Source organism: Strix uralensis, chromosome 2 (genome assembly GCF_047716275.1).
Source record: "Strix uralensis isolate ZFMK-TIS-50842 chromosome 2, bStrUra1, whole genome shotgun sequence".
Lineage (NCBI taxonomy): Eukaryota > Metazoa > Chordata > Aves > Strigiformes > Strigidae > Strix > Strix uralensis.
Genome location: NC_133973.1, coordinates 105,847,572 through 105,865,651, shown reverse-complemented (window position 1 = coordinate 105,865,651; position 18,080 = coordinate 105,847,572). Strand labels below are relative to the sequence as shown.

General features: G+C 39.3%; 1 protein-coding gene across 8 annotated transcripts in view; it reads left to right on the top strand.

The window, feature by feature from the left end:
* Window positions 1-846: 846 nt before the first annotated feature.
* The window catches only part of ZC3H13 (zinc finger CCCH-type containing 13), a 48,921-nt gene continuing 31,687 nt past the window's right edge, over window positions 847-18,080 (top strand). For 3 of the 8 annotated variants that reach the window (XM_074859637.1, XM_074859636.1, XM_074859635.1), the window contains exons 1-4: window positions 925-1,063; window positions 7,168-7,293; window positions 7,734-7,843; window positions 14,289-14,400. In XM_074859637.1, the coding sequence (XP_074715738.1) occupies window positions 7,177-7,293; window positions 7,734-7,843; window positions 14,289-14,400 (339 nt within the window). In that variant the 5' untranslated portion in view covers window positions 925-1,063; window positions 7,168-7,176. Of the gene's footprint in view, window positions 1,064-7,167; window positions 7,294-7,317; window positions 7,844-14,288; window positions 14,401-18,080 lie in introns of those variants that run through there. The other 5 variants (XM_074859642.1, XM_074859640.1, XM_074859641.1 and 2 more) reach the window with 5 other exon arrangements.

The window sequence follows — 18,080 nt, the reverse complement described above, 5'->3', positions numbered from 1 at the left end:
AGATCACATGCACAAAAGATTTCCCCATTTTGATCATTCGAGCTGTTATAGGATTTCCTTCTAAGACAACCACCCAAATCATTGTTTCCACTGTCAAACACTAGAGCTTCTTGCTGCACATTTAATGGCAATGACACACAGGTGGCCAAATCATTGATACCAAGTGGGAGCTGCCCACAGGCTCCTCTGCTAGTTAGCTGGCTAAATTTGTTTATCCTGTGGCAAAGGGTTTGTGCAGCACAACCTAGGCCTATAGACTTTATACCAAGGCCTGTGGTGACAGGACAAGGGGCCATGGTTTTAAACTGAAAGAGGGCAGCTTTAGATTGGACATAAGGAAGGCATTTTTTACAATGAGGGTGGCGATACCCTGGCACAGGTTGCCCAGAGAGGTGGTAGATGCCCCCTCCCTGAAAACGTTCAAGCCCAGGCGTGCTTTGAACAGCCTGATCTAGTGGAAGGTGTCCCTGCCATGGGCAGGGTGATCTTTAAATGTCCCTTCCGACCCAAACCATTCCATGGTTCTCTTCTGCACCTCAGCCACGCTGTTTATCATCCCCACAACCCTGATGGGCCCAGACCGAGAAACGGGACTGGCACACCCACGGCGTCCGGGTTAATGCTCGGGGTATGCCCAAACCTGCCGAGGAGCGCCGAGGCGGGCAGGCCCCGCGCGGGGCGGGGGGAGGCGGCGCGCCCGCCTTCCCCGCCCTCCCCCAAGATGGCGGCGCTGCCGCTTCCGCCCGGCCCGCTGCCGCTGCCCTCCCCCACCTCGACGTCATCACCAGCGGCGGCGGCGCGGCGGGCGGCGCGAGGGCCGCCGGGAAGGGCGCGCGCGGCGGTGGCGGCGGCGGTTACCCAGCGGCCCCGGCGCGCGGGGGCAGGGCGGGAGCGGCGGGCGCCGTTGGGCTGCGGGAGCGGGTGGCGCTCCTCATCTTCCTCTCCGTGTCGCTCCGCGCTCAGGCCCGGGAGGACGGACTCCCCCCTCGCCCCCTCCCACCCTCTCCGCCCCGGGCGGCGGCGGAGGAGGCGGCGGGGAGCGGCGCGGCAGCGGAAGGAGCAGGTGAGTGTGGCGGTGCGGCCGGGGGCGCGGAGGGGGGGAGGGGAGGGCCGTGAGGGGGAGGTGGGGAGGAGGGTGAGGGAGGGGAAGGCCGGGAGGGGAGGAGAGGTGGGAGGGGGTGGGGCGGGCCCCCGCGCTCCTTTCGCCCCGCCCTGGCCGGGGGGCGACGGGGCTTGGGGGCGCTCGGCCTTCGGAGCGGAGCTGTGGGGCTGGGCCGCAGCCCAGCACGGTGCGAGGCTGGGGCGAGTCCCGGGGGCGCCCCGAGGAGGGGAGCGCGGCCGGCCGGGGGGGACCGCGGGTTCGCGCCTGGCGGTGCCGGCCATCCAGCCGTTTGCTCGGGGTGCAGTGCCATCAGTCGGTGGCCGTGCTGGAGCCTGCCGCCCCACGTATGTGGATCTTCCCTCTTCGTGGGGCTTTTTCCACTTCAATGGGGCTCTTCTCCCACTTTCTGGCAGTAAAATAGTTTCTGCTTTTTGCGCTTAGAGGAGCTGCTAATTTCGCTGGTCTAAATTCGCCTATCACCATTTCTTTAGATAGTGGCTACAGCTAACTCCCATCCCTTCCAGAACTTGTAGGCTTGGCATGTTGGGTTAGTGTTACGGATGGTCTGCTTAGGTCCTCACCTTTGACTTCTCTGCTGGATTCTCACTCCACCACTGATTTCTTGTCGACTTTCTACAAGATCGTTTGAAGATCAGATTGTGACAGATAGTGGGTTAGCAACCAGGACCTCAAGGGATCTTGCTGTGGTGATGAAACACCGTGCCTCTGTGCAGAGGGGAGTGGACAGACCCAGCCTGTGAACTGCGTGTACCTGAAAACTATAGAAGTGTGGCTATACGTGGCAGTGCCCGAGATAATACATCCCGCTTCTCAGCATGTTTGCTCAGGTGTGACAACATGCTAATGTGGTGATCCAGTTTACAGATTGGAGATAACGTGTGTCCAACAAACTTGATATGAAGGCTGAGAGAGCGTGGATCTGTCCGCACCGGTCTGTATAGACTGTCCCTTAGTCTGGTGAAACTTGAGTATTAGGACTTTGTTAGACAAGATATGGAATACTGTATACTTTCCTTTCTGATACTAGGGCCTGATGTTTTAATTAATTTATTTACATGTAGAAAGCCAACCATGATTTTATACTTGTGAGAAGATAATTAGCAGTTGCTTATCACAACTAATGGAGAAATACCATATGTTAAATTAGAGGGATAGGTTCAAGTTAATATGGTGGTGGGTTAACAGCATGGAGTTGTTAAAGTAAACTTAGAATAATTTCTAGTTTTCTGTCAAACAGGCTTCTCTGTGTGAGTTGAAGAGTGCTAGACTGACATTGCATAAATGTGCAACCGGTATTTGACTATTTTTTTGGAAAGTTGGTTAACAATGCATTTTACTATTTTTAGCATTATTTTTAGGTAGTAAACCTGTGGAGCTCCTTCAAATATCTCTATTTTATTAGTACTGTTACATGGAAACGTTAACATTGTAATCAGCAGCAAAACCTTTTCAGGTAAAAGCTCTTCATTTGTAAAAGTGAAGGGGAGCACTGACATTTTCCTCTTTCTAAGCTGTTATTTAGCTGTCAACAGGTATTTAGTTTATCCTAGAGTGTTATAATCAGTTTGTATCTGAACTGCTGTAGGATTTTAAAATTAAAATTTTGCTTATTATTTTAAATGGCATATTATTTATCACTTCACAGGTAGGATTTTCTTAAGTGATAATGTTTAGCCTGTGCGTGGTGTGCACGTATGCATGCACAAACATTGACATGCTTACTTACTAGTGATGTCTTGGACTTCTCAAAAAGATTTTTATCGCCTCATAGTTTTTTTGTGAACTTTGCTTTTCTTCTGTTACATCTCAGTTTCTAGTTTTCCTGTAGAAGCAGGATTTAATTTTTGCAGAGGACTGGATTAGGTTTTCGTAACAGAAAAGTGAGTGTTTCAGATGTGTTTCTCTTGATTGTGGCTTATGTGATATCATACTTCTATTGAAGAAAAATGTTAAGCATGCTTGACACCAAAATGTAGGAGTATTGATAAAATAAATATAGAATTTCACTGAATATTGTGTCAATCATAACATGCTTCATTGATTTCAGTTACTTGGTTAGTGCCCACTAGCTATACTCGCTTCTCTCAAGTCTGTCTACATTTTAGATTTATTCATGAAATAACACTCGGAGATATATTTTACTTCAAGTGGTAGTATAATTAGTGTCATTAACAGATTGTCTCTCACCATGGAAAAGTTACTCCATTTAAAGAATAACATAGATGTATCTGTGAGTTATTGTAGTGTTAAAATATTTCTAATTTATTAATAATGATTCCTGTGGATCTTATTTATGGGGCAAAGTGATACTTTACAGTTAAAGCCTTAGCTGTAGAATTTATTTTAGGAGTATAAAGTTAATTTCACTTAGTGGTAGTAAGCTGTTTCAGAAGTTGCAGACACTTCAGGGCCCCTGAGTAGATTTAGCAATGCAATGTCATCTACCTGAAATAAGAGAAGTACGTAATTTTCTACTTTAGAAACTTTTTTAAAAAAAACCCATGGTAGTAATTGTTTGAAATGTTGAAATATGAATGCTCAGGGCTGAGTCCATACTGGTACTCAGTGCTGTCTAATCCACATGAGTGTTTGATGAGAAGATGGTAGTTCAGACACAGGCATTTGATGGATAGGAAAATCATTGCACTGGCCCTCAATGTGGGACATGAAGGGTAAAGCAAAGTAAGATGAAAATGTGGGGGAATTGAGCAAGTTATGGGCATTTTTATGAGATGTTCCATTTAAATTGTTATTGATTATCCATTAATGTGCAGTCTGAAGAATTTGGAAATGAAAGACTTCACTTAAATTTTTTTCCCCTCATTACTTGTTTATAAGCAAGGAAGCTCGTCAGTAATATAAAACTGCTGTTATGCATCTGAGATTTCAACTGCAATATTGTTTTAATAGTCTCTTTATTTTTCCAACTTGCTTGGTCTTTGAAGAATGTAAATGGGACTGACTGCGTTTTCAGATACAGTCTCTCAAATGTAATGTTTGACGTAGTGAAAATTCTTCAGTTTGAATAATGTGTCTGGACTCTAATTCTGCAGCCTGTATAACAGCTATATGCACTTGACAGTGAAGCCTCATGCAGTTCTGGTTGCAGGAGTGAGACCCTCATGTGATAGTATGTGCATACAGAAAGTAATAATGCTGTACAGTCACAGCATGCTGGTTTTGTTTATTTAGAATAATTTCTCATGAAATATCATTTATGTTATAAAGTATCTGTTCTTAATTACAAACCAGTGGATATGGGTCAGAATGTAAGGACAGAATTAACAGAATGCTACCTGAAACAGTACGGGGTTTTTGTTTCACATTCCAAGTTTTTAATTTATTTAAAATAGGGGGTTTTACAAACCCTAGAAGATTCAGGGTTGGATGGTGTTCCCTTCATTTCCTTATAGGAAATTATCGGCCAAAATATAGGGAAGTAGGTAGTTGGATTGAAATTATCCGTTCAGTTATGATGATGTTACCCCCTTCATCCTCTTCATGTTTGTAGCTATCCTTTTAAGCCTAGTCATCATCATAACTTCCTACAGAAGTTAATTCTGAGAAGGCACTATTTGCTGGGTAAAAAGTAACATTTAAAAAAAGATGTTTTGCCTCTGTTTCTTTGAAAATAAAAGGACATTCAAATTAGGAGGCAAAATGAATGTAAATTTTTTTGTATTTGTATACTGCTATCATGTCAATGTGTACTGTACTTATGTATTAGATGCACTCATTTTATCTGTCCTTCATGTGTTGAACCCTCTCCCTATGCCATTGCCAGTGCCGTTCTTCTAACCCTTTTTATTTCAGATATGGCTCTTTTTAATGTAAATATTTGAACCAAATTCAGCATTTGGTGTATGGTTGTCTTATTAAAAATGCTTTTGCATATGTCAGTCGATTTTTGTATCCTCTATTAAAGGATGTAGCTGCATGAAACCTTACAAATTCAGTGGGTTTTTTTCTGAAATACAGTAGGGGAAAAAAAAAATCCTGAAATGGAAGGGTGCTCAGCTAGGTGAGATGTGGTATTGTTTTGCTTTCTAACTTTAATGGTTTATCCTGTCAGACTTTATAACTACTGCTGCACATTGAGCTGTCCACAATGACTCCTAATTATTTTTCTCAGAAGACTGGACTAATTTAAACTCATCAAGTATTTAGATAAAATCATTTCTCCTTGTGTGCATTACATTGTATTTATTTGCATTTCATCTGCTATTGTATTACTCAATTTCTAACTCAGTTAGATCTTTCTGGAAATCTCTATTCTCCACAGTTTTTACTAACCCAAATAATTTCCTACTACTGGCAAATTCTACTGTTCCACTGTCTGCTTCCACTAATTAATGTTAACCATTGTTTTTAATGTCTGGTATACACCACATGGTTAACTTCTACCCTCTCTGAGCATCTTGGTTAACATCTTGGTTATCTGAACCTTACTTATGAGATAAAATTCTTCAGATAATCAAAGGCTTGGAGAAGTAGTCGCTAGAGCTGAGCTGAGAATTGTCAAGTACATTGTGTAAGCTTTCTTCTGTTATTTATAAAGGAACTAAAGTGCTTAGCCACAGCTTCAGCACAGAGTTTTGTTTGTAGAAGGTGCACAGCTGTCAGACTTCTAGGGAGGTCTTGTCATTGAAGTAACCATAGGATTCAGTTAATGAAGCTTCACCAAAGTACAAGGGGGAAAACCAGGTATTATCAAAGTGTCAACTGTAAAATGTAAGTTACAGCAGTATTATGTTTTATGTACATTTGTCCACATTTATACATTATACATTTTTTTGCTGTAGAAGGGAACCTTACAATCTGAATGCTATGGGAACATATTGCTGATCAGATCAGTGAAAATTTGTGTTAATCTAATCTGGTGGGTGTTAGTTTAAATTTGCAGTATTCTGATTTTATGGGTGAGATTTTTGTCATTTGTAACCTATTTGTATATGAGAAATCAGCTTAAGTGAGCGTGTTCTAAATGCAGTGACGTGGATAGGAGCAGAAGAGACAGCAGAAGGGTAGGAGATTAGTGTTTGGCTAATCATGTTATACTGACTAATAAGCTCTAGAATGATGGCACTTTGGAATACAACAAAGAGGTGTTTTTTTGAGCTGTATATAAATCATCCAGCAACTGGCAGATTTTCCAAAATTGATTTTATTTCTGTGTAGATCAAGTAGCGTTTAAAGAATGGAGAATAGTTTTTGGAGCCCATTTTGACCTTTTTCCACAACATGTCTCTAGTGCTAAATATGTATCTTTTTTTTTTTAATATGGTTTTCTTTCTATATTCAATAACTCCTTCCTTTATCAGGTAAGATAAATTATGACTTCTTATTTACCAAACTTATAAAGCTGTATTTGCTTTAAAATCTGTTTTTTCTTAATGAAAAGGCGTTACTTCTTGAGAGGCTTAAGAAGTGTATCACTTTTGTGGGGTTTTTGTTTTTTTCTAAACTCAGGTGGTTCCAAATAGTTGTAGGATACAAACCAGTAACAAACACAGACTGTGGATGATATCAAGGTGGTTTTCAGTAGGTTGTCACACACAACAAATTGGGGAAAAAATGGAGCTCTCGTTTTTGGAGATGTGTTTCTGAAAATGGCAGCCATTTATAGTGGTCAAAACCTGTTTCTGAGAGGTTGGTGAAGTAACATTAAAGGTTGTTTTCTCTTGAAGTCACTTGAGTTCATGCACAAAAAATACATGACAAAGGAAAGCATCTGTTCCGTGTGGTGTTTGCTACCTAAATGAATAACATGTCATATGATCTTTCCCAAAGGGAAGCTGAAGAATCCAAAGCAGGTCATAAAATCAAATGAAAAATTATCATTACTGGTGTTCAGCTGATTATTTCAAATCAGAGGCATTCCTTGTTACCAAACACATTTCACTCATTTATGATGACTTTTTCTTTCTTCATCACCTCTGCAGCAACTCTTACAACGTATATCATACTATTTTATTCATGTGAGTTCAGTGTCAATAGCCCCAAACTGAAGGATTTTACAGTTTTGCTTTTTTTTTTGGTTGAAGTAGTACAAAATGTCAAAAATTAGAAGGAAGGTCACAGTGGAAAATACCAAGACCATATCCGATAGCACATCCCGAAGACCCAGTGTGTTTGAAAGGCTTGGACCCAGCACTGGAAGTACTGCAGAGGTGAGTTGTCAAAGTGTTCTTCTTTTCCTCCCCACCCTAGCATCTTCTTTTCCAGGATTTAGGTGGTGGGAAAGAGTAGCTCACAAGTACCAAATACTCAGATGTCACTGATGTTAGTAAAGGTGAAAAGAACTCCTTAACGCATGGATGTTCAAAATACTAATGCTAGAATTTTCAAATAACGTGTGTTGTCCCAGCTTCTGGAGAGGAGCAGTAGTACTGTACATATTAATAGTATTTCCACCAACCTACATTTTTCTCTGCCAGACCTGATGCTCATTGTTGATTTTTTTTTTTTTTTAATTAGTTCTATTACTGGTGGACAGAAATTGCAGATAAATGGGAGTTAATGTGGAGTCATTTGTTTGTTCTGCCACACTCACACCAATGGTATTTCCAGAAATGAGTGTGAAATTCACCCAGTAATGTCTGTCTCTTAGACACAGTGCCGTAACTGGCTGAAGACTGGCAACTGCCTCTATGGGAACACATGTAGATTCGTACATGGCCCTTCACCACGAGGTAAAGGCTATAGCAGCAGTTATAGAAGGTAAATCAAGAACTCACTTTGAATTCTTCACATGCTGTAGGAAAATAGCTTTTGCAACTATGTCTGTTTTTTTAAAAAAAAAAAATTGAAACGCTGTGGTGTGCCTAATGGTATGTTTTATCAATAACCAATTGCATTGTGAAGCTGCTCAAAACAATTTAGCAACTTGCAGTGGGTTTTCCCAGTATTTTTGTGTGTATGTAGCTTTAAAAAAATGGAGTCTGCTGGATGCAGATTTAACTTCTTATATTACTTGAAATGGGAAGTTCAAGTACCTTAATACTCTTTTTGGCGTAGTGTCATTGCAGCTTCTGATATGCCTTTCTGTCCTTTACTAAAATGCTGGTTTGCAACTACTTACAGCAGTACTCACATACTTGCAGCCCTTCTGCCTTTGCTATATTGTTTGATGGATAAGGTGTCTATCCTACCTCTCCTGTTGTGAGAAAACACTTCTCTTCAAAACATAGTTTTGTGACTTTATCTGTCAGATAGAACAGATATTCTCTATCATGGGAGGAGATCCAAAAAGTTACTTCATTTTTCAGAAGAGAGTATTTTTTATTATCTGCCTCTTATGTTACTAGAATTTTAAAATGTTGGTTTTTGACCGTCCTTTGTGTGGCATAACACCTTACTTAACTGAAACTAAATGTGGCAGTAAGTTTGTAATATTCTTGCTATAAAGGACAAAAAGATAGTATAGTTTTAGCGTAGTATCTCTTTGTATAAAGGCTTCACATTTTACAAACTGTGCTTCATAATGCTACAGTAATGTCAGTGTTACCTCTAGATTATGGATGGCCACACTGAAGCATCAAAGTGCAAAGCAACAATAAGAAGGTTGGCATAAGGTTAGGGTTCTGTTTCTGTTTCTTTTTCCTGTTCCTGTGGCATACTCTCAGGATGATCTTGACTTTGCTTGTTTGATCTTCCATTGCTTCTGAGGTGGTAGCATCTGGGATACAAAATATACCACTGAGTTTAATGTTTCTTTTGGTCTGTAAAAGATTTTACTCTGTTCTGTACTGGATGTTCCAAATGGGAAAAAGGAGTGATTTACTGGTAGAGATTAAATTTTAAAACTCTTAGAATATCGTTTTCTCCTTGCTTTCAGTGTTTGGAACACTCAGTGCATAGTTCTGCTTGGTCATTTGAAGAAAAATGACATTTCTTTTAATGATTAAAGCTGTGTTTCTGCTTCACTGTCACCACTGACATTTAAGAATAATGTTGATTTACTTTTTATTGCTAACTTTTTTTTACTAGGACTGTATGAAAAAGTCAAAGGACAAATCTTGCTGCTCGTTTTCCTGATACATTCAACATTTAATAAAGGTGTTCTTAAAAATAAAGGGGAGGAAGCCCCTACCTACCTACCCACCCACACACACACACCAAAACAGACAAATGAAAAAAGCATGCTTGTCTTCAGAACTTTCTACTGATAGCTCTTGGCCAGGCACAGAAAAAGCTGTTTTATGTACATAATAAAATGTTGGCATTTTCATGCCATTTAACATTACAGAGATTTTTACAAATGTTATCCAGGTATTTTGAGTGCAGTTTTATTGGCTTCTTGCAAGCCAAGGTAATGCTGCTCCCACATCAGTTCAGTTCAGGCAATACTCTTGTTAAAGTATCCGGGACAACATAATGGTGGCATGTTTATGTGTGTTCAGCCAGACCTGCTGGTGAAGTCTTTTGTCTGCTTTGCAAGCAGTTTGATAGGACAAAGCATGTCTTACTGCCTTTCTGTCTTGCCCCTTCAATTTCATACCTATCTGAAATAAATCTCATTGTTAATGGTTTCATCTGACCATAATGCCTCCCATAGTTCAGAACATCACCAGATAGTAGGAAAACTTGACTCTAAAGTCTGAATAAAACTCTTAAATCTAGTTTCATTATAATCCTGTTTCAACATTAATGCTGTCTCTCACAGCATGAATTTTAATCTTGCTGTTATAAAAATAAAACCTAGCATGTTTTTACATATAAAGCTTTCCTGATGAAAATATTAAGAATTCAGTAATAGACCTGCCAGTCTTCCGGGCATCCGGGGTAAGGAGAAGCTAATGAGGAAAGATCTGTGTGTAAACATGCTATCCCACAAGGAATTTTGCTCTCTTGCTCCACTCATAGATTGTTGGTTAGCTGCTTGGCAGCAACCTGCTGGTTCTCTTATACTATTGTCAGGACCTATGCCGTTGTAGCATCCCTTTCTTAGCATGTCTGATCCTCTTCATGCTGGATCGTTACACTGGATTTAAAAAACAAACCAGCAGTAATAATAGGTAAGAATGTATGGATTTTGTAGGGTTCAAATATTGTTGTATGGGAAACTGAAAAATGGGGCAATGTTTCATGAGCATTCAGTTATAACATGTACATTATACACTAATAATTGTCATCTGCCTATTACATGCACGTGTGTGTGTGCGCACACACAGACACACACACACACACACACAGATATTCTCAGCTAGGTGTGTTGTAATGTGTGCCTGTTGCTAGTTTGAGCCCAGAGGGCAACTGAGCACTATGCAGCCACTCACTTGCTCCCCCCTTTCCCTCCAGTGCTGGGAAGGAGAAAATAAACCAAAAGGCTCTGGAATTGAGATAAGAACAGGGAAGGGCAGCATACCCATTACAGTCACCTATTAGGTCTTGGGCAAAAGGCAGACTCGTTAGGGGAAGAAAAAATACTATAAATTTAATTAAGACACTAATACCACCACCACTTAACAGACAGAGTAGGACAGTGAGAAGCATTACCACATCTTAAAAACACCTCCCCCCACCCCTCCATTCTTCCCGGGCTCAGTTTTGCTCCCGATATCTCTACATTCTCCTCCCGAGTGGTGCAGGGGACAAGGAATGGGAGGTGCGGTCAGTCCTGCTGCTTCTTCCTCCTCAGGGTGGAGGGAACTCCTCACATTCCTCCCCTGCTCCAGCATGGTTCCTCTCACAGGAGACAGTCCTCCACAAACTTTTTCCAACATGAGCCCCTCCCATGGGCTGCAGCATTTCCCAAGCTGCTCTGGCATGGGTCACCCCCACGTGTTGCAGTCCTCCCAGCACTGAACTACAGCAGTGGGGCCCTCTTCTTCCCACGGAGTCCTGGCCTTCTTTGGGTGCAGTCACCTGCTCTGGTGTGGAGTCCTCCATAGGCTGCAGGTGGGCATCTGCTCCACCGTAGACCCCCATGGTGGCAGGAAGGCGGCCCTGTGTCTTACCATGGGGTACAGGGAAGCTCTGCACCAGCACAGCACTCCCCCGTTCCTCCTTTCTTCCACTGACTTCAGTGTTCGTATAGACATCACAACCCCTCCTCACAACTCCAACTCCTCCTCCCAGGTTCCCCTTCTTAAATACGTTATCACAGAGGCGCAGCCACTGTTGCGAATTGGCTCGACCTTGAACAGAGGTGGGTCCAACTTGGAGCCAGGGGAGCTTTGAGAAGCTTCTCACAGGGGCCACTGCTGTAGCCCCCTCCACTGCTACCAAAAACCCTGCCACTCACACAAACCCAGCACAGCTAGGTAGTTGTTCCTGACACTAAGAGGTACAGAAGCAAATGGAGATGCTGTTATGAACATGCATTTCCTAACAAAGCTGCTGAATATGGAGAACTGAACTGTTCCAGGAAGTAATGCAGTTTAAAATTGCTTAACTGCAGTGCTTAAAATTGGAATGATGAAATTCTGCATTTTAAGCCTTATTTAAAAGGTGGGCCCAGCACAAAATATTAAGTCAATAAAGAGAAATTTTTCACTGAGTAGTTTTCTTCTTTCAGTGTACAGGCATAATGCTGTGGAGCCTTTTGTGTGAAGGGTTCTACCAGTTGCAATCTAGCCACATCTTAAACTGTAGAGGTGAAATTGTTATTTATTGAAATTCAGCAGTGTGCATTACATGGACTAACCAAAGATCCCTTTTGGAGGGGGAGCAGAGGGAAAGTTATGTAGAAAAGAAGCAATTGTGTAAAAATTAAAATTGTGGTGTACCTGAAAGAAGAATCAGCTGGTAGACCAGCTTGTTTTTCTGTGCTTTAAGCCAAAGTAATTCCTGTCACAGTTTCCTGAGTAATTATTTCTTAAAATTTGACAAATTTTCAGTCTCATTTTATTAGCTCGTTTTGGGAGTTATGATGTTTTTTGGGAAGGAGGGGTAGGGTGGTTACCATGACTTCGCTCCAGTGTTCTCCTAAAGCTAAAAAAAACCCCACCTCAAAACAACAAAACCAAACAAAAAACCACCAACAAACCCTACCCTGAAGCTGCAGATTTTGTCACTTCTGTGATTTCTTGGTAACTTTTGTAATCTTTTAAGTAGATTTGAATAACGTTTTAACAAAATAAGGTTTTTTTTCTTCCCTCCCATACTGAAAAAGGTATTAATTGAGGGTGAAATGGTTTGGATGTTTTTTCAGTCCAGCATATAACTTTAAAAAAAAAAAAAAGTATTAACATATCCGATGTCTCTAGAAAGTGCATGAGCTGCATTCAGTGTAAGTTCTCTTGCTTTCTCCTTCAGCTGCTGGGGTTTTTCCTGAAATTGATTCTCTTGAGGAACAGTATTACTAGTACATTATCTATAATCTTTTTGCCTTTTAAATTAATTTTCTGTTTCACAAAACCAAATCCTTTGTATCATAGCTGAAATAATATTAAAAATTAAGGCATTGAATTGCCTCTTTAATGTTGAAAGACAGTTTATTTGTTGAGGTAGCTGATGGCTGGAATGCTTCAGAGAGTTTTGGTAATGCAAAGGAATTCTCTTTCTAAGATGGGGGAGGGGAAAAAACCATACCTTGAATCATAACCTTTGCTAAAGCTAGGCACTTTAAAGGTGATATAATCATGCATGCAAAGAAGATAACTGGTTTATATTTGTATGCTGGATATTATTTGATCCTTCATCATGCTGAAAGAAGCAGCACACTACTGTTTTGTACCTTTCCTCTGATCTAGATTGACCTGTATTTACAACTTCATGAAGAACTAAATGCATTTAAAAATGAGAACAGTCACTGGTCTTTTTCTGCTTAGATCCTAAGTCACTTAACCTTATGATATAAAGAGTTAAATATGGATAACATTGCAAAAGAGGAAGTGGAAACCAGTTGCTGTTTTTCAAATATGCACAGGTTGAAAATGAAATCATATTAATTTAGATTTTTGTATGCATAAACTGTGAAAGACAATTTACCCTTTGTGTATTATGTGACAGAGGAAGGGTGGGAGAAAACACTTTCTAAATGGAAACCCTAATTCAGTTTGAAAAACAAAACAAATGCAAATTTCATTATTCAAATATTATGTATAACTCTACTAATCAACTAAGGCAGCATCGGTATCTATGATTTTTTAGTGTAAACTGATAGGTGCAGATCCAGTACTTTCCTACAACCATTTCACAGAATAATCTGTAATTATGGCAAACAGCCATCAAAGAAGTACCAAACTTGGTATCAAGCCAGATTTATATGAAGAGAAAATTTGTTTTCTTGAACTGAAAGATCAAGTGAAGCAGCTGCTATATCCCCTTTGCTTAGGAACTTATTTGAATGCAAGGGTTGTTCTCTCTTAAGGTATAAGGGATAAATGAACTTGTGAATCCATACTAAGAGGTGACAAAATTACATAGATGTCTTGTGGAGTGTAGGATGTTCCCCCTCCCTTCCCACATCACAGTAATACCTTTTACAGAAAATATACCTTAACATTGCATGACTAGTAGAGTTCATCCAATATTTTGTAATTAAATAATGAAATAATTATGTTACTGCAAGATGGAAAATGGAGGAGGCCTCCAAGAGTGAATTTCTGGTCTGGTGCATGGTCTTGCAACAGTGTCTTTTTGTGTGGGAGTCTCCCCAAGGTCATGGACGGATAGCACCTAGGTCATATTATCTCCACTTGCAGACTTCATCCGTATTCAGAGTTGTTCTTCTGTGTGACTATCATTGCTAGCCCACAGTAGTTTGACTCTGCATTAATTGTATTTTTATATATATTAAAAAATATGTATTACATATATTAAAATCGGTGCAGCTTAGAATGTGGAGAATATAAAGATACCTTGAAAGACTTGATAGGAGTGATTGTGAAACACATTTGCATGATTTTCAGAAAAAGATTATGTGTTCTGGATAGGATCACCTGAAGCTGAGCTAGAGTAGTAACTGAGTCACGCCATATATACATATAAGTAATTTTTCTTCTTAGAGTCAAGTCTTCCTGGATGTTTTGAAAGAGTTGTTTTTTTAGAATGCTTAAGCCCATTAGAATGGAATATTTTTTTATTCACCTACTTGGCTTCTGGGTGGGAGGTTTAGATCCTTCTGTATATACTAATAAAAAAAAAATTAAAAGACAGTTTGTATTCCTTTAAAAATAGTCCCATAGAACTGGTTATATTATGTTTCTGTATTATACAGGTCACCAGAAAGACCCACTGGAGATCTTCGGGAAAGAATGAAGAACAAACGTCAAGACGTTGAGGCAGAGCCACAGAAACGAAGTACAGAGGAGTCGTCCTCTCCTGTTAGGGTAAGAATGGAGTTTGCAGAACTCCAGAATCCCTCAGTAGCAATTGGGCAGTGTGTCCTAGAAACCTGATCATGGTGACTTGTAATATTTAAAATGCTTTAATGAACTGATCGTTTTGTACATAGCATATGGCATATTTTATTATGAAGTGTCTTAACAATTGTATTATTTTGCAATTTTATAGCCCTTTCTGGTCTTTTGGTTCCCAAAGATTTTATAAATCCTGCAGACTAAAATATGTTATAAATACTGATAACCAGATATTTAATAACAGTGCAGACTCTTTGATGATTACCAAGAAAGTGTGTTAACCATTGTTCCAATCATCTGCTATTTTTTTCCCCCAACATGTATTCATATCCATTGTTCACATGCATTCTGACTTCGGTTGTTCATCCCAAATTTGCTTTTGATGAGACCATGCAGTTACTGTTGTGCTGGTTCATTTTGCCTTCCTCCTCACATACTCATCAGTCATCCCAACTGCTTACTTTTGGATTTTGCAAAAAATTAATTCATTATTGTTCTCTTTTTCTAATCATATTTCTGCAATCCTATACCCCTCAAATATCAGAAGTTACTTATTTTTAAATTGTATTATCTGTTCCTGATGTTAAAAACAAATAGGGGCAGAGTTGGTAGTGTGACCCTGCACCTGTGTTACAATAGCACCAGTGTATTCCTGCATCATGTTTTTTAAGACCATTTTCATATGAATAATGATTAAAAGTTTTTATTTGTGAAAAATCAGTTTTGCTTCTGCAGGTATTAACAGCATTCTTGTTTTTCCTCTCGGTCTGTTCCTACTTGCTGTGTAAAATGAATTTTTATGTCAGGTGTAAAGAAATCAACAGCAGCTGCTATCATTAAATTAACAGAATGGCTTACCTTCCAATCATGTTTTCAGTTGCTGTTAATTTGTGTAAACTTTCAATCTTTTTACTCTTTTACTTAAATGTGTTTCTTTTATTTTCTAATAGTTTGAATAAACTGTTCGGTATTGAGTACTTGGTTGGTGGGAAAAGTGTTTTTTCCAACCGTTATTAAAAATTTACTGTAACTTCTTCTCTCCTGGTACATCTCTAATTTTGATGTAATTCTTACTTCCGGTTAGTTAATCCTGCTTTTTATAGCGTTCTATTAATGTCATAATAAAGTATTAAACAACTAAGCCCCAAGTAAAGGTGAACTGGAAGCAGGAATCAAAACGAATCGGAGAATTAGTGGGTCTGTTAAAGTACCAAAGAATTATTTACAGGATAAGAACACTGCAGAGAAAAAAATACTCTGCTTCAATCTGATAAAACAGAAGGCTGAGGAAACCACTGAGATTTTGTATTAGTTGCATGGAGGCAACTCTCAAAATATCGGATATCCAAAGAAAATATTCTGGAACAAATAGATGAAGAGTGACAGTCATCAAGAGTTGCATTGCAAAGAACCAGGATATCTAAAAGAACAGAAGACTGAAGTGACTGAACCGCTAACAAAAATTTTGCTCCATTGTTAGAGCTACTGTTATGGTGGAGATCTAATATATGACATTTCCATCTCTTATTAAAGCTTTTGGGATAACAGAGGAGCTGGATAAGAAATCTTAACTTTACTTTGAAATAATGAAAAGTAGCTTGTTCCATTAAAAGTTTCATTATTGTGGTTTTAAAAAGAGAAAAAAAAAAAGTGAGCAGCACTGTTCCTGCAGACAAAATTTGTGCTTTACCAGTCTGCTAACCCGAAATTTTAATGGAGAGTAGTGGCTAAGAGAACTGTCTGATATATGTGAAACCTTAAACAGCTTCTTTTGAAACAAGGCTTTTGAGGCATATAGATAGTCAAAGAATAGCAGGTATGATATTGTCAGGTTTAGAGGCCATCTTAGGGGAAAATTTTAGATTAATTTCAAATTATGAAGTTACAGAGGATCCTATGGTGCTTCATCTAAAGAGCTATAACTTTTTAAGAATGTGGAAAAAATGTTGGACATCCCAAATGTCAAACTTTGCAGAAGATATGAAAACAATAGTCGAAATTACTAAAGTCTGAGGAATGCCATAGGGGTTGGGGAAAGATAGTTTTTGTCAGTACAATGGCAGCTGAAACTTGGTGTTGGCAAGTGCAAGGTAATGCACAATGAAGAAAGTATTTAAAAATCACGAATGAATTTTTTAAAAGTGACTGAAACCATCCCGTAGGAAAAGAAGTTATTGTGGACAGCTCAATGAAACCATCTGTTCAAAGTGCAGTCACAGTTGCAGAAGCAAACACTCAGGTATATAAAAATGGAATAGAAAATGATCAATATTATGCTGTAGAAATTCATGGTCCAGTTTTATTTGAAATGCTGTTTGGTTGTGATCACCTGTATGTAAGAAAATACAGCTAAAGGTCTTTTTGAAGTGGGCAAGGAGGTGAGAAAGAGACTGGAGAGAAAAAAGGACATGTGACGAATGCACACAGTGTATGGTTGAGCGAATGTAAATTAGATGCGTCATATTTGTACTTTATCCCAGTAGAGAGAGTGGCAAATTTGAAAATGTCAAGGGGAAATGCTATTTACGTTATATATGACAATTCTACCTGTTTGCCAGAAGATACAGTCAAAAACCTGAATAGGTTCCACAAAAGTTGAGGCAGTATAACTAGTATAAAATCTTTTTGGAAGAGATTTCTTGTTCTTTGGAGACATAAGATAACTAGTACAATCTGTATGTATTTAGGAAGTAACTTCCTCTATGGACAGCTATAGATATCCCTTATTATTTCTTCATGTTTTGTACTGTCATTTTCAGAGACTATATGCTGCGTTACGTGGACAACTACATTGAACTCAGTTGTTTCTGTTTCTCAGATTTGTGTTTGGGATTGTTTCAGTGCTGTATGTTAGTGTATCAATTATTATACAAATAATTAGATAGGCTTCCTGCTGTTACTGTATTTAGTTGGAAATTTTTATGTTGAATTTTTCTCCATATTATGAGAAGACAGTTACATTGGAGTATATGAAGTATTACCTGAGAGGTGTGTGTGATTTGGGAAAAACAGTGGGAAGAACTTAATGTACATTTAGGAAAGGTTTTTGTAAGGAATGTGTATCATTTGTTTCATATCTGTGCTTTTTGTCACTATGGCTTTTAAATATCTCCACTGGAAATGGAAGTCAGCATTGTCTTCCATCTCTGAAATGGAAGCAATACCTGTTCATTTCAGGGAAAATTCGGATTCATTTTCTTGTATGTTTGTGTAGTGTGGTAGTAGTTTACACTATAAAGGTATTGTACCTAGAGCAAAATAGTACTGTGCTTGCCCAAAAGATTCTAGCTGTAATACATGATAGCTTATTCTAGATTTAAAGGACTCTGTGCTTTTGAACTAGTTTATATTGCTGCTGCATGTACATGTGCTGATAAGGCTGAAAATGAAGCTTCTGCCTTGTAAGAATTCTAGGTTGTAAGGGTCTTACAAATATTCTCTCCGATGGTGTTAGCAAAATAACACTTCTTGGCTAGAAGCATGTTTTGCAGGCTGGATGAGTCCTTTTGGGCTTTGCCAAACTCTTCTGGTTGTAGTGGGAAATTCATTCAAGTAGACATCAAGTCTTGTACTGCAGAGTGCTGATCATATCTTAAATGGGGTGTGGAACTTCAACTTAAGTAGACATTAAATTAAATCTCACAGAATTC